This window comes from Asterias rubens, chromosome 3, assembly GCF_902459465.1.
Source record: "Asterias rubens chromosome 3, eAstRub1.3, whole genome shotgun sequence".
NCBI classification, from domain to species: Eukaryota; Metazoa; Echinodermata; class Asteroidea; order Forcipulatida; family Asteriidae; genus Asterias; species Asterias rubens.
In genome coordinates, this window is record NC_047064.1 from 8,705,490 (window position 1) to 8,727,131 (window position 21,642).

The window sequence follows — 21,642 nt, forward strand, 5'->3', positions numbered from 1 at the left end:
TGGTGTGACAAGGGTGTTTTTTCTTTCATAGTTATCTCGCAACTTCTACAACCAATTGAGCTCAAATTTTCACAGGTTTGTTACTTTATGCACATGTTGAGATACACCAAGTGAGAAGACTATGTCTTTGACAATTACCAATAGTGTCCAGTGTCTTTAAATGGACTCGAGGAAGAACCTGACAAGGATCGCAATTAAATGGAAACCCGATCCATGAGGTATAGGTTACTAACACGCTGAACTACAGATCAACATGAGTATTATTCAAAACCATGTTTGGCATTTCAGAGGAGACGAGAGTAATTGGAGATCATGAGCCCTCGCCCTTATACAAGAGCCGTTGATATTCAACACGGGAGTGCAAGTGATTTTCAGCTTTATGAGAAAAAGAGAGAATCATTAACAGCGATTTGTTCATCAAGTTGTACTAGATCGAATTTTAACCAGCAGTTTGGGTTGTTAATTTGTCTGTGTATGTCATGACGCTATTTAAAATGATTGTTTTCAGTCAAATAAACTGTAGACGATTTGCCTATGACGTCAGAAAATATTGGATTCTTGCTTAACCACTACAAACATGTGTCTCTCATTACTTGGGACGTTATTATACTGGTTTTCTGAAATGGGTTGATATAGTGAGCATTTGGAAAAGATGTATCTCAATCAGGGCAGGGGAGTCGTGCCATGCCCAGGAGGCATGATGAATTGCTTAAGGCAGCGTAATTAAATCCCTTATTCCTTAAAGACCTGCTTGAACGAAAATGTCAAGTCGTGAACTTTGCTGAATTTCATTTAAAATGTTTTCAATAAATAAGGAAATCAAGTCATATGATTATAAATAGATTTTAATTGTGTAAAAAAACAATCATTTCGAATACCCTTATCCAGTGCTTTTCTCAGAAATTTGCGTAAAGCTCTGTTACGTGATCACTCTCAAAACGTCATAGTTGGGAGCTCCAATCTGTAAAGCCGCTTTGTTGCAGCGTGGAGGTATAACAAAGCAAACTCCCACAAATGACGTCAGAGGCATTGTCCTTAGACGCACACCATCAACGGCAGAAGTGATTTTAGTTTTCAAAACCTTTAGGTTGGGCCCAGATTTTTTAATCGATAATTACGAAAAATTCAGAAGTGTACACATATCAAAATTACATTAAAATGGTGAACAATTGCATTATAAACAAGTTAAAATACCATTTCCGTTAAAAACATTCCGCTCAGGTAGCTGTTTAAGACCCCTGCGACACCCACCCACTTTGATTTCTTGTAGATATATTCTTGTTGTTTGTGCATGCAAGGTTTCCCAAGGTACGTAGTTGTGCCCATTGTATCACTCCTGCTACCCCATCTTCCCCTCCCTTACCGTTAACACTGATTGGATGAGGCTGCCTGATTACCCCCACCCTCTTACCCCCCCCCCCCAGCCCACCCACCCTCTTTGACTTCTGGGGTGTTTTCTCCCAAATGTACCCGTTCACTCATTCTTCGTCTTCGGGATTTGTTTGTGCATGCAAGGTTCCCCAAGGTACGTGGATGTGCCCATTTTGCCACTCCTACCCCGTCTACCCTCTTTACCCTCTGTTACCGTTAACACTGATTGATCAAGGCAGCGTAATTAAATCCCCCCCCCCCCCCGCCTCAGCCACCCCTTTGACTTCTGGGGTGTTTTCTTTCAAATGTGCACATTCACTCATTCTTCGTCTACGGGATGTTGTTTGTGCTTGGGTGGTTCCCCAAGGTACGTGGTTGTGCCCATTTTATCATTCCTGCGTCCCCCGTCTCTCCCCTCTCTTATCGATTGATTGCCAGCTGCCTGACTGACTACATTCTCGATCAAGCGGAACTCTTTAAAGGTTAAAATGTGGAGATGTCAGAATGTGTTTATTCTAGATGTCATTTGGGGCGAGACGTTGCAATTTCTCTTCTTTACTCATACGGAGACATTGATGACTGCCTCTTTGCGTCTCTGTAGATGTAATCTCCTTACTGGCTTATAATCACAACATACAGAGAGACATTATATTGGATTTTACTCCGGAATTTAGCCATGTATTACCGGCATGTATTAACATAGTCGCGACAGTTATTCGTTGTAAAGGCTCAGTCCTAGAACCATCTTTATTTTGTTCCTCATCAGACAAAAATGGATTACAATGGTGAGAACGGAGAACACCAATGTAACATTCCTCACATGGAAATGCAAAAAAAAATTCGGACGGTTAAGCCTTTTTTTAAAACCCTCTTTTAAAACCCCCTAGTGCGATACACTGGCCAGTAGCAACTGGCGTTTTGTCTCTGCATACGAATTCAGTTAAAATCCCAGTTTCCCTGACTTCTGAGAGAATACGCTTGAAAAACATAATTTAAAGTTTTGAGTGACCAGAGCAAGAACGTTTACCCGCTGGTTTTATTTTTACAACATAGACTCGAGGGAATTCTTCCATTGACTTGTAAACTTGTCGTGCCTGAATGAAGTCCTGGGTTGTTATACATAGTCTACAGTTCAGCAGGAACACTACATGGATGTCTCTTCAGTGTACCTTCTCTCCCTGAACTTATGTGAAATTGGTCGGTCCCTATACACAGAGATCTGTTCTACCGTATTTAGTTCAGAAAATACGCATGAAAAAACATAATTTAAGGATTTGATTGACCAGGACAAGAACGTTTACCCGCTGTTTTTTTTTACAACATAGACTGGTCCGCTGTCTCGAGGGAATTCTTCCATTGACTTGTAAACTTGTCGTGCCTGAATGAAATTCTGGTTTGTTATAGTGTACAATTCAGCAGGAACACTACATGAATGTCCCTTCAGCATACCGTCTCGGTCTGTATTTATGTTAATTGGTCGGTCCCCCATACACAGAAATTTGTTCTACCGTATTTAGTTCAGAAAATACGCATGAAAAACATAATTTAAAGATTTGATTGACCATGACAAGAACGTTTACCCGCTGTTTTTTTTTTTTTTTTTTTTTTTTTTTTTACATCATAGACTGGTCCGCTGTCTCGAGGGAATTCTTCCATTGACTTGTTAACTTGTCGTGCCTGAAGGAAGTCTGGTGTGTGTTGTTACATAGTCTACAGTTCAGTATTGGATGTCCCTTTAGTATACCGTCTCTCTCTGTAATGTGTAAATTGGTCGGTCCCTCAGACAAGGAGATCTGTACTTACCGTATTTATTTAAGAAAATACGCATGAAAAACATAATTAAAAGTTTTGTGTGACTAGTACAAGAACGTATACCCGCTGATTTTTTTTACAACATAAACTGGTCCGCTGTTTCTCGAGGGAATTCTTCCCATTGACTTGTAAACCTTTCGTGCCTGCGGGAAGTCCAGGGTTGTTACATATTCTACAGTTCAGTATAACAACTACATGCATGTCCCTTTAGTATTTCAAGCTCTCTCTCTCTCTCTCTCTCTGTATTCATGCAAATTGCGTCGGTCCATGATTCACAGAGATCTGCATTAGCGTATTTTAATTTAGAATGGTACACATGCATTAATCTAATCAAGTCTGCTGGCTTTGTCGCCGGTGTGTACGTGTATCTGATATTGGGGTCTCGATCTTTCTTTTCCTTTCCTCATCAATGTTTCACCGCCAGCTTGGTTATCAGGTTGCTGTGGACGTGGTTGCATGTATTAATGGGGTATTGATGAATAGAAATGGAACATGCAGTGACTTTAAGGCCGTGAGGATTTTACTTTGAGACCCTGGCCGGCCTTGCAATTTGTAAAATGTTGACAACATGCTCAAATGAAGCAATGGACCACTGCTAAACTGCTGTTAAGATGAGGCTTAATAAGATGAGATATCGGTTGTGTGCTCCCATTCTCTATACGATAAGTGTACTTGATTAGTTTACGCGCATTACTGAATTAGCGGCTACAGCTACGGCTACGACTTCTGCTAAGGGTGTTGCTTTAAGGACGCCCTATATTTCGATGCATGATGACGCAGCAATCTAGCCGTAGCCACTGGACACGGCCTAAAGAGTTGGGACGTGAGGGAGTGGTCTGTAGAACGTCAAAGAGATCAAACACCTGGACCCATTCGTTGGACAGATTGCATGTGTTAATCGTGTAGTGCTATATCACAACATTTTGAGTCACAGGTGTTTTTACTATTTTCTGTCGAAAAGAGATTGTAGTGTTTCAGATATCAAGCGGAAGAAAGCTGTCGAGTGCACAATATTACAATCCACTAACCCAGGTTGGGGTGCGATTAGAATACTCTGATCTGGGTCAGGATTGACCCGGATTGGATCTTAATTAACCCGCATGCATACCATACATCGTTGTGGGGCAAAAATAACCCCAAAACATTGGTCTTTATCGCCGATTAGAAGACTTTGAAACACTGTGTGTCAGGGAACATACAACTATCATTGTTTACGTTGTTCTGAGCATGCGCATAGTGCAAGTCTGCTGCCATCCCGCGTCGCTGACATTTAACACCAAGTAAATATGGAAATATTCGGGTTTTTGTTTTATCCTTGTATTCCATATTTCCCTCCAAGCCCCAATCAATATTGACATTTCCTGGAAGTCATCCACCATAAACCATAACAAAATCCATAACACAGCTGTCGTTACTGAATAATTTTGTTCGAACGGGTGTGATTAAAACAGAGACTGGCAATCCACTACAAATTCTGATCAGGTGTCCCATGAAACGCCGCAAATACTGATTGTGATTTCTGCTTAATACCTTTCAGGTGTTTTCAGCATTTTATGAGAAGAATGACCATTAAGGGTTCAGGATATTCAAGTCACTGCTAAGCACCCCGGATTCAAATCACAACGCACCCGTTGATCTTATAGTTCTCTCTGTTATAGTGCAGAGAGAAACACTCAACGGATGTCGTCAACCAATTCATCACACTGTACATCTTCCCCATTCTTTCTTTAAAGGCTCTGGACTGTATTGGTAATTACCCAAAATAGTTTTTAGCAAAAAAATAGTAGCAAGAAATGGAGGGCTATTGATAGTATAAAAAATTGTGAGAAACGGCTCCCTCTGAAGTAAGTCAATTTTGAGAAAGGTTATTTCTCACTCAGTAAAAAGATTTCATCGGAAGCCTGTCACCAACAATGGCGGGTATTTTTTTCGTTCATTATTCTCTTGCAAATGAGATAACCAGTTGAGCCCAAATTGCACAGGTTTGTTAATTTATGCATTGTTTAGGTACACTAAGTGAAAATACTGGTATTTGACAATTTATAGTCCATCCAGTGCTTTTAAGAATCCCGGATTCAAATCCCAACACACCCGTGATCTTTAGTTCTCTCTGCCACTGTAGATAAAAACACTCGATGGATGTCGTCAGCCATTCATCACACTGTACATCTTCCCCATTCTCTCTTTAAAGGCTCTGGACAGTATTGGTAATTACTCAAAATAATTGTTCGCATAAAACTTGCTTGGTAACGAGCAGTGGGGAGCTGTTGAGAGTATTCTGAGAAAGAGGTACTTTCTAACTCAAATAGTATAATACTTCAGCTGAAGCCTTTTAGCGTGCATAGTCGATAAACAGTTTGAGCCCAAATGTTCACAGGTTTGTTAATATTTTATGCATATGTTGGGATACATCAAGTGAGAATACTGGTCTGTGACAATTACCGAAGGTGTCAAGTGCCTTTTTAAAGGAACACCGGATCCAAATCAAAATGTACCCGTTGACCTTTAGTTTCTCTCTGCTACTGCAGAGAAAAACACTCGATGGATGTCGTCAGCCATTCATCACACTGTACATCTTCCCCATTCTCTATTTAACATCCAGCTCAACGAGCTTAAGTGCTTTTAAAGGCATCAGACACTTTTGGTAATTGTCAAAGACCAGTTCTCTCTCTTGGTGTATCCCAAAATTAGCATAAATAACAAACAAATGAAAAGCTTGGACTCAATTGGTGATCGCAGTTGCTAGAGCTATTGTTTCATAAATTTGTGTGCTTTCAGATGCATAATAAAAGGCTTCAGCTGAAGTATTTTATTGTTTGATTGAGAAATTACCTCTTTTCTCAAAAACTACGTTACTTCAGAGGGAGCCGTTTCTCACAATGTTTTATACTATCAGTCGCTCCCCATTGCTCGTTATAACCAGCAATTGTAATGCCAATAATTATTTCGAGTAATTACCAATAGTGTCCAGGGCCTTCACACACACACACACACCCACATTAACACCACAGTCGTTAGAGGACACCTTTTGTACTTTCTGTTGTTCTTGTATTGAAGCAATCCCGATTGGTTTTGTACGCAATGACTATGGACCTATGAAAACAAAGAACCGACTAGTGAGGACCTATTTGTCCCTATTGAACAATGTCCTCGGAGGGTAGGCCATACAAACCCACTGACGTTGCAATGGAACCACACTAAAGAAAAGAAAAAGCTGTCAAAAGAAAACCGTAGATCCTGATAAATAATGCACAGGAAAGATTCTAGTCCGGGGTTTAATATCTGCCACCTGCAAGGGTGGCTTGAGAGCGGGACTCTGTCCCTGGGGGTTAGCTCTGACTCGCACCTGCTGATGTTTGAAACAAGGTGCAGAGGTGTTAGACTGTTAACCTTAGGTGCTAGACGGTAATGAGTGAATTATAAACATGCTGAGATCAATGATCCCGTATAGTCAGAGCCCAATAGAAATGACACAGCAGTTTAGCAAGGGTCCGTTGCTTATGATATATAGTTTTAACATAATTTCGAAATGGCTCCCCGTGTGACAGAGGACTATCTGTGTCTTTAGTTTATAATTATATCTTATGTCACTATTTCACAACGGGAAAGTATATCGAGAAGCCATCTGTGTTTGGAGGATAATGTGGGGGTTTTTTTTTTCAATGCAATTCAATTCAATTCAATTCAATTGTTTATTGTCACACATATGAAAACATATACAGTGAAATTCACTTCGGCTTGCAGAAACCCCTTAAAGTCACCTGGAAGTGGTATTTTGTCAAAATAAAGCTTTTGTCACTAAAATATGTGTTTTGATGAGTAGAATATGAATAAACAGTTAACTAAGGTTTAAACAAATTAGTTTCCATGTTATTTACAAACTTGAAAAAAAGCCCGAAGGAGTGAAATTCATCCGAAATAATAGATCTAGATTTCTACAGAACCCGTGCAGCATAATGTTTATCCAAAGCAGGAAGCTCACGACCAATAGTAAAGCTAGCAGTGCCGACTATACACGATTGAGGCGTTTTCGGTCATCTGCCATGGTGTTGCCATACCATACAGTGATCGAGAGTGTCAAACTGCTCTCAAAAATTCCTTCAAAAAAATCATAAAACGTGTGTGGGCTTACCAGTAGTTTTTGTCGGCCACTCAGTATGAACACAGCATTATATAGCCTTATAGGACAACCACAGTATGAAATAATGTACAATTTAGCATTGATGATAATGTTTTGGTCTACCTTTAGAAAGTCAATCCTGAAACCACGGTTGGACGTTGTCATGAAAGATCCGAAAAAAATCCAGCCACCAAACAGATATATATAAATTTTCAAAATAGAATTCGAGATGGATGGGTTTTTGTACCTGAAACCAGGTCAGCCTTTCTCCAGACACTTGCCGAGATGTTTTCTTGTCCAGGGGAAGACGTTCAACCAAAGAACGTCACCGCAAAGAGTTCAGTTACTCAGCACATAAAGAGAAAGCCTTTCACAATGCTCTCATCTTAGTCCAAGTGTGAAGAACAGCCTCCTCTTCCGAAGCAGCACACTGACCTTTGGATTCAGCCACATATACCCCTTCTGTGAACCCGCCGATGAAAACGACAAAAGTACGGGGGCTATATTTCGGAGGGCCTGGATCGATTTGTCTCGCTGGAATACGCTCCCCCGGGGGGCGAGGTTGTGTAATAGGACCCGTCTAGAGGATGCCCTACTCCTACAGGTGCAATCTAACCAGATGTACCTTTAAAGGAGATAGTAAATATGACGTAAAGCTTGGGTGAGGAATGTACGTTCATGGATCAAGTGGTGATAAGGCATTGCTTGAAACAACTCTTTTCGTTTAAGGTTGTCTACCAATTTGAACCGAGGAGTTGTAAAAAAACATATGGATTAATGTGCGTATGGGGACTCTTCGGTTTAAGGGGGCAAGGGTTTAGTTTGCCAGAAATGTAAAACATCTGTACACATTTCTTTTTCTTTTGCTTCTTGCCCCATTGGTTGCCTGAATTTGCCCAGCCCCACCCCACCCCGACTACTGGGTGGTACGCCTTTATGCCTCCTCCTGCATGGCTGTTCAAGTAAGAAATATTTGTGGGCACAATTTGTTGGTAAAACATGGCATGGTTCATCAGAACACAAGGGGAACGCCCAATAAATTAAGCCATTTGTGGAGATGTTTATCCTTTTACACCGACACATGTAACACAATTGTGAAAAGGGTCCCCTATTTCCGAGGCATTCTCTGTTTGCTCCTGCGTATTACAACCCTAATAAGAGTTATATTAGTCTATGCAGCATTGCACATTCGTTCTGCAGTGTCTATGCGTGGTCCCTTGTCACATTGGTGATGATTATTAACTTGCTCCCTATGCAGAGTATAGACATTTTTCATGCTGCCAACATCTGTGTCATGTTCTTTGTATCGAATAGCAGTAATGAATGCTAATAATCATTTTGCAATTAGGAACCTGACTACTTTGTTTGTTCTTCAAGCCTCGGTTTGGTAACATTGATATAAGGGGAGAAATTCAAGATAGTTGCACCGTGAGTAAGGTCTATTGCCCCACCTTACAGGTTGCATACTTCATTTAATTCAACTCCTCGTGACATCGCCAATAGGCATATACTTCAACATGTTTGTTGCCAACGTGTATCCATGTCTCATCTTACCATATGATATAGTACCTGTTCCCCTTCTTGTACCCGTAATTCGAACCGCACTAAACGAGGTTGAGATCAGACCCAGGGGGACTAATTTTGACCCACTAATTTTGACCCACGGTTCCATCGTATAACCATTGAAGGTGGTTTTCCCCCTCCCCAAACGTCATTCCTATTTTGGGAAAACTTGTCTCCATTGTATAATAGTTTCATTGAATGTGCCCCGCAAGACTGTTGCATCATTTGAAATAGTGCTTTCTCCGGATGGTCAGGTTTTTTTCTGTGGTACAGAACTCTCATCCTTAAAACAAAATTCGTGATTTTGACAGTGGTAATGACTCAAAATAATTATTAGCATGAAACCTTACTTGGTAACGAGTAATGGGGAGAGGTTGATGGTATAAAACATGAGAAACGGCTCCCTCTGAAGTAACGTAGTTTTCGAGAAAGAAGTAATTTTCCACGAATTTGATTTCAAGACCTCAGATTTAGAATATGAGGTCTCGAAATCAAGCATCTGAAAGCACACAACATCATGTGATAAGAGTGTTTTTTTTTTCTTTCGTTATTATCTCGCAACTTCGACGACCAATTGAGCTCAAATTTCCACAGGTTATGTTGTTTAATGCATAATGTTGAGATACACCAAGTGAGAAGACTGGTCTTTGACAATATTACCAATAGTGTCCATTGTCTTTAAGGTTTTTGAATCGATTAAGAAGAATAGAAATTAAAAAGCACTAAGACAGTGCCAATTTTGATGTTCAGAAAAACAAAATGCCTCAGGTTGACAGAGTTGGTTCTTAATGGAATAGGAAAGTGTATTCTGTTCTAACCATTTATACAACCATGTGTGATGTGTGCTGGCTATACTTCCATTTACTCGAACAGACACATACGAAGATTTGATTTGATAGGGAAAGGTTGCTGTAAAGGGTCAAGGACCTTTATATGTGATAATAATTGTGTATAGTGCCCCTTGGTTTGGGGTGATTTCTCAAGCTTTTTAAGGTGTTTTTTGCCATTTTATAGACGATGTGACCAGTGACATCACATGTTCACAAAAGAGCCACAGAGCCTGGACTTCCTGCAGGCAAGATTTGTACACAGCTCAATGGAAGAAAACATAACATCTTTCATTTTATGTAGATTGCACTGTTTAGTTCTTATCAACTTTTGATATGATCAAAGGGGGCGCATCTTAAAACTTGTCCAGCTTTTACTTTCATAACTCTTGGTTTTACGTGGGAAATTATGACACAAAATGTCAACTTTCCCATTGGACCAGTGTAGTACAGTGCCTGCCAGAATACTTAAGGAATGTACAAGGTCACACTTATTGTAAACAAGGTTCACATGGTCTATAGAATTGTTACACAAACAATATAGTAAACAAACTCTTGGATCAGGATTTACCCGGGACATGTAACAAAAGGGTGAAGTGCATCCCGTGCCTTCCAAGGCATCCTCTGTTTGCTCATGCGTACACCGTTCTGATGAGAGTTGGTCTATAAATCATTTAGGTTTTTTCAGCATTACGTGGGAACACTGGAGTATTGTACTCTGGCCAGGACGGTTATGTTATATTTATAGTGCCCTTGGTTTTGGGTGATTTCTCGAGCTATTTTATGGTGGTTTTTTTTTCCTTTCCCTTTTGTAGAGTTGTTCATTTAAACAGGAACTCACGCACAGAAGTGATTTGAATTTCGAATACCGAATTTACCCAGTTGATCCGGATTTTAACCCTAGGTGCCAAGGCTCTATAAAAAGATGGCGGACAACTTTTGCCTTTTGAAAGCACTTTTAGTTATGTGGCAGTCATGGGGGGGGGGGGTACCAAGGTAAATCCCATGAAGGCTTTGTAGCTGATGCTATAGATTACATTATGTTGGCGGCAGACCTGATCAACAATTCAAGGCTTTAGTACAAATGCACGTATGCGAAAATCTGTACGTGTTTCAATGAGTGTTTTTTGCCATATTTTGATTCAGAAATTGGTCGGGTCAGGCTTTCTTTGTGATTCAGAACTCGGGTCAACTCTGACCCGGGAGTTTTTAGAGTGGCAAGTGAAACGTAAAAAGATACTAAGACGCACGGTCGCAATATCCCAACAGCCAAGCTTTATTCAAACGAAACATATATTCGTTTAAAGTGTATGAAGCAAGTTGTTACTGACATACAGTAGATTGTGGGTTTTTTTCTCCAGTGTTAAAGGGAGTAATTTATTGGTAATTACTCAAAATTACTTGGTTAAAGCCATCATACACTTTCGGAACAGAAAAAAAAAGTTCACAGATTTACAAATAACTTACAGGATTTACAGAATGTAATGGTGAAAGACTTCTCTTGAAATATTATTCCATGGCATGCTTTACTTTTTGAGAAAACATTAAAACAGTTATCAGATCTCGTTGTCGAGAATAACGGATTTATTTTAAACACAATGTCATATCACGCCGAAACGTGCGGAAACAAGTTTGGGTTTTCCCCGTTATTTTCTCCCGATTCCGATGACCGATTGAGCCTAAATTTTCACAGGTTTGTGTGGGCCTTTGGACAATACTGATTACCGAAAGTGTCTAATGGCTTTAAGAGCACTGGATAGCTCGGTTTATGCCATAAAACATTGCCAGAAACTGCTGTCTTTGAAGGGGAATTTTTCACACACAAATTTGAATCTGAGAAAGACTTCAGACATGAAGTATTTCGCTGTCATCTGAAGCACGCAATTCTGGGCAACAAAACACCCTATAGGGTGTTTTTAATTTTTTTTGCATTGTTTTCTTACAACTTTGATTGCCAGTTGATCCCAAATTTTCACAGCTTTACCATTTTATGCATAATGTTAAGGCACACTAAGTGAGGATACTGGTCTTTAAAAACTAAAACAAGTATCCCTGCCTTTAAAAAAAACTTAGATCCCCACTCGATTCCTCAATCCAATACCGATATATTCCCGAACCTACATGCAAGATGATCACCCAACTTCCCCTCTTGTCATATCGTTACTTCCAAATCATCCAGCTAATAAAAAAATCCCACACATGTCAACTGTTAAACAAGATACAGTACAGTGCATGATATAACATTTAAGTCACTTCACTATATAGGAGAGCGGGGCGGATAATACAGACCCAGAGTGCAGTGTCGTTCTGTAACCAAAATTTATATCTCGTTACAGAGGTATAATTATAGCACCGACGCACATCTGTGCCTCAAGTACATGTATGATGGCCGTTAAAGTGCATTCGATTACGGCGTACTCGCTCCCTACTAAAGAGAGGCCACTCTCTGAGTGATTCTTTTACTGCACTGATTTGATTGATTTGATTTGGGGTGGTGGGGATCTGATAAATTATTTATGAGTGAGGTGATAGTCTGTGACTATGGTTCGATCGTCAAGGTGTTTGTTCCCTTGAGGGACTATATACAGTGTTATGCTCGGGTGTATCATGTACGACTGTGAATATATCTTGGTATTATTGCGTGGTTTATTTCAGGAATAAAAACCTTCACACTCTTTATGGAGGTTGAATTGAGTCTGAGTTGGACTATATTAAGAAGAGTTAAACAATATCAAACATTAAAGTAGACAAAGGCTATGGAGCATTTTGTTTAGACATAAATGAGTAACAAAAATAGCGCCAAACTACAACTACACTCGGACATGAGCAACAATGACAGAAACTCGGACATGGGCAGCAATGTGAGCAACAACTCCAAAAACTGACGTGTGTGCGGCACCTTAATGTAGCCCGAGCCCTAAATGTAGCCTGACCTAAATGTAGCCCCAAGCATGTACCTAAATGTAGCCCGGACCTAAATGCAGCATAGGTACATGTTGGGGCTACAATTAGGTACATGTTTGGGGCTACATTTAGGTCAGGCTACATTTAGGGCTCGGGCTACATTAAAGTTCCGCACAGACGTACGAACCAATTTTATATGTTGTTGAAAGATGTTAGTAAAGTGACTTTGTGGGCATCCCCAGTGTTGTCTATGAACCCTTTTGTTGTAGGACAAAAAACACAATGTCCACAGATTTACAATAAACATACACAGTTTGAAGATATGATGGTAGAAAGCGTCCCTAAATATGTAACTTGCTGACGTGCTGAAGTTTTTGCGAAATGAGCAAAACAATGTCATGAAAATAATTTTCGTCTCAGGGATCATGGGACGAAAACTATTTTAGCATGTAACAACGTAATTTTTGTGACATTGTGTTACCCATTTCTGAAAAACTACAGCACCTCAGCAACTAATAGTTTAAGGTACGCTTTCTACCATCATTATCTTCAAACGTTGTAAGTTAAACGTAAATCTGTGGACATTGTGTTTTGTGTTACACAAAGTACCCAAATCCTTTAAGCTTTTCTGTGATAAAATTGTGAAGGTGCACTCCACAATGACAAAACACCTCAAACATATTGTAATGTTTGTTTAGCGAAAAAACACCATGAACTAACTATGATTACTTGCAATATATACTACGTGGAATATTGACTGTTACCCATTTCTGCTTAATATTATTTTCATGTACTGAGCAAAAATGTCTTCCATTGTAAATTAAAAATGTAACACAGCGTCCCTTTTAAACCTACTTTCCAGGCGTTCACGATATTCTGCGGCTTGGGAATCAACAACACGCTGATGTACAACGAGGTAGCCAAAGCTATGGCCCGTCAGAAGGTGGCGCTAGAGGTCTTATCTTACCATGCGTGCAGCACGTCGCATGAAGTGGAATCACTCAAGGTAACTTAATATGGCAATCAGACCCCTTGCATGTGACGTCACAAGTCTAACATAGCCCCTCGTTGAGGTCAACAAGAGATATCGTTGGGTGAGTGTTGACCGCAGAGCTTGCACTCGTGCATTGTCCAATTTGATGATGCTGCTAAAAGGCACCGGACACTATTGGTAATTACACAAACAAATTGTTAGCATAAAAATTACTTGGTAAGGAGCAACAGAAAACTGTTGATAGTATAATAACACGGTGAGAAACGGCTCCCTCTGCAGTAACGTGGTTTTTGAAGTAATTTCTAAGTAAAATATTTTAAATGATTTCGAGCTCTCAAGCGTGAGGTCTCGAAATCAAGCACTTGAAAGTACACAACTTCTTGCGACAAGGGTGTTTTATCCTCTCATTATTCTCTCGCAACTCCGACGACCAATTGAGTTCAAATTTCCAAAGTATTGTTATTTTATGCATATGTTGAGATACACCAAGTGATAAGACTGGTCTTTGACAACTACCAAACTTGACCATCAGGTCCTTTAACGGCCGCTGTGTACTTACATCACGGGTTTTCCATTGCATAGCGCTGCTAACCGTAGGCACACTAAAAACGCATGCTTACCTTCAAGTGCTTACTGTGTTAATATGAATGACGTCACAATGCAAATCCATGGTGAACGCACACACTGGCCGCGTTACTTTAATGCCAACCCGTGAAAAACGCTGACACTCTCTGGCAGAAATTTCTGCTATATTTGGCACGACATTTTTTGTTTGCCGACAGCGCGATGAAATTTGCCTCAGGTTTCCATTGGCTGTCTATCTATCTACCTATGCTTGTACTCATCAACGCCTTTCAGCAACTGAAGATGGCGGCCAATGCTAGAATTCTCACATGACACACACCCCGGATGCAACCAATGAAAACGTGTGCGCGTCACGCACGAACGCCAAGACAGTGATATATTCTAAGTTTGATCTCAAGTGATTGAGCTGTCGTTTAGGTTGTGAAGTAATCCCAAGGGATATGTATAATTATCAACAGTTGCATGTTTCTGTGTGCTAATAATTTAAAGCGGTTGTTTGGGGCAAGTTGTGAAGTGTTAGCCTGAACATCTGACGTCACACTTCGACACTTCAATATCGCGTAGTGAATACAAAAATAACACTACAAGATGTACGGATATTATGCACATTCGGTACGTCTGCACGTAGGCGATCGAAAGTGCAAGCTCACATTAACTACTTCACCCTCGGACCAATCATAACATGGATATGGAAAGCTTACGTCACTACATGTTTATCCAATGAATTGTTTTGGCCTATTAGACCAGTGCATGTCTTTATCCAAAGACAGGGGACCAGTCTAAAAGTTTAAAGATGCTATTTCATTTTGGTGGCCGATTTGACCCAAACATTTTGATTTAAAATTCAGGTATTTTGATGGGGGTCGAGAAAATTACAAGCTTTCATTTGAGCCATTGCTCGAAAAAGTCCGCCAATTATTAGTAGCAGTGAAATAAAGTGCTCAAATTTAGTATTTGTCGGGATCCCGACAATATATCACGTGACCAATTATTATGTGTTTTATAAGAATCGTTTTAAATTTTTGTCATGGTTACTGACCATTAAAAGAAAAAGTTGTTTTCGTTAGAGCGAGTGATGCTCTTTGAAATCTATTTTTTAATGTTTGGGGCCAAAAATCTAACATAGCATCTTTAAGAGTTTGTGACATCTCAATAGTGAAAAGCTGTATTGCAATTTATGATGAGCCGATTTCATCAATAGTCGTATAGAGATTGAAATCTTCACTGTGACTATTCTTATGTTTTCTTGGCAAAGAAAGAGTCCAGTAAAGAATTTCGTCTGAGCCGAAGCCTCAATCAAATTGGTGGATTTGAAAATGCCACCAAGTTTCAATTTGCTCATTCAGATCACACTATATAAAAAAAATGTTTACAGCGCAGTACAATGAAAAAGCAATCTTTGAAACATGACAATCAAAGTAAAACAATCGGTGGAACAAAAAAAGAACGGAAAATAAAATATAAACCAAACCTCAATGATTCATAGGTTTTGTACATATAACAATGGTTACAAATTCATGTTAATTGTGGAAAGTTGAGTTAAGGATTCTTCGATGAAAGGCTATATTAGCTGGAATACTCTCCATTATTTTGGTACTGTAAAGGCACTGGGCACTTATGGTAGTTGTCAAAGATCAGTCTTCTAACTTGGTGTATCTCAACATATTCATAAAATATCAAACCGGTAAAAATTTGAACTCAATTGGTCGTCGAAGTTGCGAGAGAATAATGAAAACAAAAACACCCTCGTTGCACAAATTTGTTTGCTTTCAGATGCTTGATTTCGATACATCAGGTGAGGTCTCGAAATAAACTCGAACATTTTAGTGATAAATTACTTCTCTCTCAAAAACTACGTTACTTCAGAGGGAACCGTTTCTCACAATATGTGTACAATCAACAGCTCTCCTGTGCATGTTACAAGTAAGTTGTTATGCTAATAATTGTCTTGAGTAAAAGTGTCCGGTGCCTGTATTAAGCGAAACGTGGACATACAAGACACTTGCGTCATTATGTCTTGTGGTTAACATTTTTGTTGACGAATGAACTTTTGGCAATTAAATATAATGTTGAGATGTACGTGCATCGTTGTCAACATCTCTTTATTGAATTTCAAATTCATCCAATATGTTTCCCTAGGCCAGAGCTTATATTAGAATTTGTATTCACAGTACAAATTAAAACCATGGAATAACTTACTAAAAAAAAAGAGCCAAACAATGTAAAAGCTCGCATCGTATGCCTAACATATTGAATTCTGGTTGATTTAATCGTGATTAATTCAATTGTTTGCCATTGAACAGCAGATTAATGGTCAATATTCCTGTCGTCATTGAATTAAAAAGAATTCCGTAAGATTTTTTTTGCCAACGGGACAATAGAAAACTGTGGTGAATACAATTTCATCAAACACACAATCGGGCGATTTGTTCTGAAATGTAATCAAGATGCGTTGTAGTGGGAGTTGGTTTACCTCGCTGTCGGCGTCTCTTGAGGCACAGCATTGCCACTGAAGGCCGATTCAATATTTTGCTGCAGCTGAGCACTCCCAAACGATTACATTTTTAAGCAGAAAGTATTTCCTAAAATTGTTTTCCTTAGCAATCTTAGCAAGATTAAAGACACTGGACACTCTTGGTAATTGTCAAAGACCAGTCTTCTCACTTGGTGTATCTCAACATATTATGCATAAGATAACAAACCTGTGAAAATTTGAGCTCAATGGGACATCGAAGTTGGGAGATAAATAATGACAGAAAAAAACCTTGTCATACGAAGTTGTGTGCTTTCAGATGCTTGATTTCGAGACCTCTTATTCTCGAAATCGAAATCAAATTCGTGGAAAATTACTTCACAGGGAGCCATTTCTCACAATGTATTATACTATCAACCTTTCCCATTGCTCTTTACCAAGTAAGGTTCTATGCTAATAATTATTTTGATTAATTACCAATAGTGTCCACTGCCTTAAAGCAGAAAGTATTTCCTAAGCAACCTTAGCAAGATTTAACAGGAAACCAGTCAAAGGTTGTACATGTAACATGGCTTTTTAGCTGATAACCTTGTCTTGATAAGCATCATCAGCTCTGTGAAATTTACTAGAAACCTCATTTCAAATTTGTTATACCGGCAGCTGCAATATTGAAACATGTTAGTGCCTTTATTCACCCACAAGCATGACACATTGGTGTAAATAGTGAAGTCCTATTTGACAGCCCTAATTTATCACGGTCCACAATGTCAATATTTTTTTTTTTAATATCTGGACTTGTCTAGCGAGAGAGATGTGTGTTCTGCAACGGGGGAGGGAGGTATAGACTTGATACAAGTCCCAATCCCGTGAGAAGTCTTCTATTTTCAGTCCCATCGCCTAACATCAGAAAACTCCAACATGTGCCGCGCCATTCTCAGGACCACAAAAGCTCTTTGTTAGGGAGGTTTGGCTGCACGTTAAGCGAGCAAAAACGTGGACGTGAACGTCGGAAAATGTTGTTGTAAAAATCTGACGTTTTAAGCATACGTGAACTTACCAGATTTCACGTCAGGTATAGGTACGTGCAGACGTCATGCGTGAGCATGAAATAAGCCCAAAGTGGTGACGTCAGCTAAATACGGTACCATTTTCTGACGTTCACGTTCACATTTTTGCTCGCGTAACGTGCAGCTAAACCTCCCTATTGGCGGCGGACAAGCTTAGGGACCTCTCGCACGAGAACGGGGCTTGAATCAAGTCTAGGGAAAGGGTTGCGAGGGGGAGTGACATCTAAGAGAGAGTAGTGTTGTCCCCATGTTTGACATGTTGACTGATTCCATTCTGAAATCTAATTAAACGAACTGTGTTTAATGGGGAGCGGGAATTGCAAGTGATTGTATTAACCTTTTGATGAACATTGAGAGTGACCTGGTGGAAATGTGTGTCAACTTCTAGTTATTACATGTCACATGAGGGAGAGTAAATTGTAGCTGTATTCTTGGGTGGAGAAGAGGAAAATTATGGTCTTATTAACTTTGATAACAACATAATGCTGTGTGGTGTGTCACGGCCGAGCGGTTACGAGCCCATGGATTCAAGCTCTGGTGTTTCTGATACGCCCCATGTTATAGTGTTCTAACCCTAACCATAATCCAAACCTTAGCGTGTAAAACATCATGCGTTTATTCGGAATATTTGTCGGAGCATAGCGGTATCGGATTATAGATGAGTCGCCCTTTCTGATCAGCAGAGTTGGGGTTCGAGCCCCGGTTGCGGCACATGGTTGTCCTTCGGATTGGGCATTAAGTCGTAGGTCCTGTGTCCTATGACAGGTAGTACACGTATAAAGAAAACTATGGAAGAGGGGTTAACCCGGGGTTAACCCGGGGTTAACTCGGGGTTAACCTGGTGTAGCAAGCACCCTTGTGGACAGGTTTCCTCAGGCTTGCAGCTGTGATTAAGTTCACTCATGGGGCATCACTGTTTTTATGTCCAGAATACTAATATTTCCCTATTAAGAAAGCAGTAGATTCTTATAGGGTAACCGTTAGCCGCGACCTCGTTTGATCTCACGAGAGAGGGTCAATTTATATTTACATTCAACCCTATGGGACTCTTTATTGATGACGTCAAGCGAGGTCGAAGCTACACCAGTTACCCTTTGGTGTCTGTCAACCGTAGCTGGGGGACCATTCACAGTAAATTGCTTCCGTTCCTTCGGTCATTCATTAACTACATGTAGATGGCGTTAAATATAACATGCTCGTCGCGGTACATCCGTCTCGTTTTGTGCCGTACCTTCCCAATCAAATCAGTGGAGCAAACCGAGACTATGTTGGTATTACAAAGTTGTTCGACCCTCTCTTGGGATTTCGGTTTTTACTTTTTTGAAAATCAGCAGGATTTGTATTTTTAAGGTGAGGGCTAGACTTAAAGCCATTATACACTTTTGGAACAGAAAACAAATAAAAGTTCACAGATTTACAAATAACTTTCAAGGTTTACAGACAGTAATGTCAAAAGACTTCTCTTGAAATGTTATTCCATGGAATGCTTTACTTTTTGAGAAAACATTAAAACAATTATCAACTCTCGACAACGAGAATTACGGATTTATAGTAAACACATGTCATGACACGGCGAAACGTGCGGAAACAAGGGTGGGTTTTCCCGTTATTTTCTCCCGACTCCGATGACCGATTGAGCCTAAATTTTCACAGGTTTGTTATTTTATATATAAGTTGTGACACACGAAGTGTGGGCCTTGGACAACACTGTTTACCGAAAGTGTCCACTGTCTTTAACTGATTTGGGCTGTCAACCTATACCAACAGGGGCACGTTGCAATGTGCTTTGGGGCTGAAACGGGGTTATACCATTCACAGTTCGTAACGTTGTGGGCATCATCCACTATGCGTACCATCAGCTATGAGCCTGAGGTTTTTTTTAAACACAATGTAATTTAGTTTGGGTCGATGGATGACAAATTTAACATTGTAAATTATATAAGCTACCAGCTACCGTGTATTTCGTGTATATAAATATATAGGCTGTGCAACTCAGTGAAGCCTTCCCAAAGCTTACCAGAGGGATAATTGTATTTTTCAGTTGGATTCGAAACTCAGCATGGTTGGAATACAGTCAAATTAGGTCTACGAAGAAACCAAATGATTATTTCTCGCTCTATCTCTTTTTGAACTGTTCATTTTCAGATCTCAAGCCGGGGTTTAATGGGAATATTTAATCACAGCCTTAGCAACATGAGGAATAATGACTGCCTTTATGATATTATAGTTCAAGATCTTATACCCAATAATAACAAGGCACTGCTGCTTTTTGTGAGGGCCTGCCTAAAAAAATAGTCCAAAGGAAAGTTCAGGTTTTTCTTCCAGGGAGGTTTTAATTATATAGGCCGGCCACTTGAAGAGTAAGGCCTTTAATAGTAACGTGACATCTCTCTGGGTAGTGGGAGCCGTCCAACCGTCGTTGCCGGGACATTTTGGGTTGATATTATTTCCAGGTCCCCTATATTTATTCTCGACTGCACTTTGCTCCTTATATATTGTCCGTACCATTGAGGGTGTTTTCTTCTTTTCTTTCCCCTGCCTATGTGAGATACCATGTCCGTAACTCAACTCCAATGTCAATGGTTTAATGTCTGCTGAGATATAAAGCCCTGTCATAATGTATCTGGGCAAGTCTACTCTTTGAGTGCTATGGGGACTGGGATGTTGGGTAACCTGACGACGGGTGAGACTTGATCAAGGCTGCCGTGTATAAATTGACACACTCCAGTGCGGGGTTACTTAAGTGCCTGACTGTATTCTGAGGCAGAGAATGTGAGAGACAGAAAAATCATTAAGGTTTGTCATCCATTGTGGAATGGTTGGATTAGGTTACTGTGAGGGTTGTAGCACTTTCTACAAGAGAAAAGGGGTCTGAAATACAGCTACAATCAAATCGGTATGCAAAGTCAGGCATGACCTTCAAGAGTGGAATTTCAAAATGAGCGGCCCACCATGTTTAAAGGCATGACGCAACACTGGAAACAGCGCCAGTACGTGTTTAGATGTAGCGCCCCCTCATGTGGGCTTATCTTTGTTTACCTCGCCATCTTTGTAGTTGCTTTTTACTCCATCAGTAATTAAAGTCCTTTTGTATGAGCATTCTAATTTGTATTCTGCTGTGGTTACCTGGTGTTGTTGCATCTATCTCCTTACCTTGGTGTAGTGGCAGCAATAACAAATGCAGGTGATAACCCTAGGAAACAAAACTAATTCTGATTGACAAGAACAGAGTGTCATTTAGCCACCGATGGATCAAAACTGTAATAATGTCGAATCCTTCTTCCCCCGTCAATAAACACTATTAGCTGTGGTTATTTTGGCCAGACCAAGATAAGGAACCAGTCAAAATACCAGTCTACATCTGTATCTGGTATCCGTCTTAGTTTTTGCTAAGCATGAAACTGTCATGTGTGGGTCATGGTTGTTATCAGTTGTCATAAGTTTCTGTTGGTTATAAACAAACTGCACAGGGCCCATTTTCATAGCGCTGCCTAACGGTTAGCAAATTTTCGTGCTTACTGTAGCAGAAAAATTTGCTTAAGCCTTAGCGGCCATATTGTGTGTTTACCGTGGATTTGCATTGTGACGTCGTCGGTGTTCGTGCGGTTAGCACCGGACGGTTAGCATGCCTTTTCGTGTGCTTACGGTTAGCAGCGCTATGAAATAGAAATTGCAAAGTAAGCACAAAATCGGCCGCTAAGCAGCGCTGTGAAATTGGGCCCTGGTTGGCGTGGACGGCCGATTGTTATATAACAACACTTTGAAATTCCATTCTGGAAGGTCATGCCTAATGTTGCATACCAATTTGATTGTAGCTGTGTTTAGACTACCGAAACATTCACTTTATGTTTTGAACAGAATCTGATCTTGTGTTGCGGCCAAACGCAGCATTTTCCACCAACTTTCATTAATGAAATACCTCCCAT

The 21,642-nt window shown here is 40.1% G+C and overlaps 1 protein-coding gene across 1 annotated transcript in view; it reads left to right on the plus strand.

The window, feature by feature from the left end:
* The window catches only part of LOC117288449 (dual 3',5'-cyclic-AMP and -GMP phosphodiesterase 11A-like), a 114,779-nt gene that overhangs the window by 78,769 nt on the left and 14,368 nt on the right, over positions 1–21,642 (plus strand). The window contains exon 7 of the mRNA XM_033769316.1: positions 13,460–13,603. Coding sequence (XP_033625207.1) covers positions 13,460–13,603 — 144 coding nt within the window. The remainder of the gene's footprint in view (positions 1–13,459; positions 13,604–21,642) is intronic.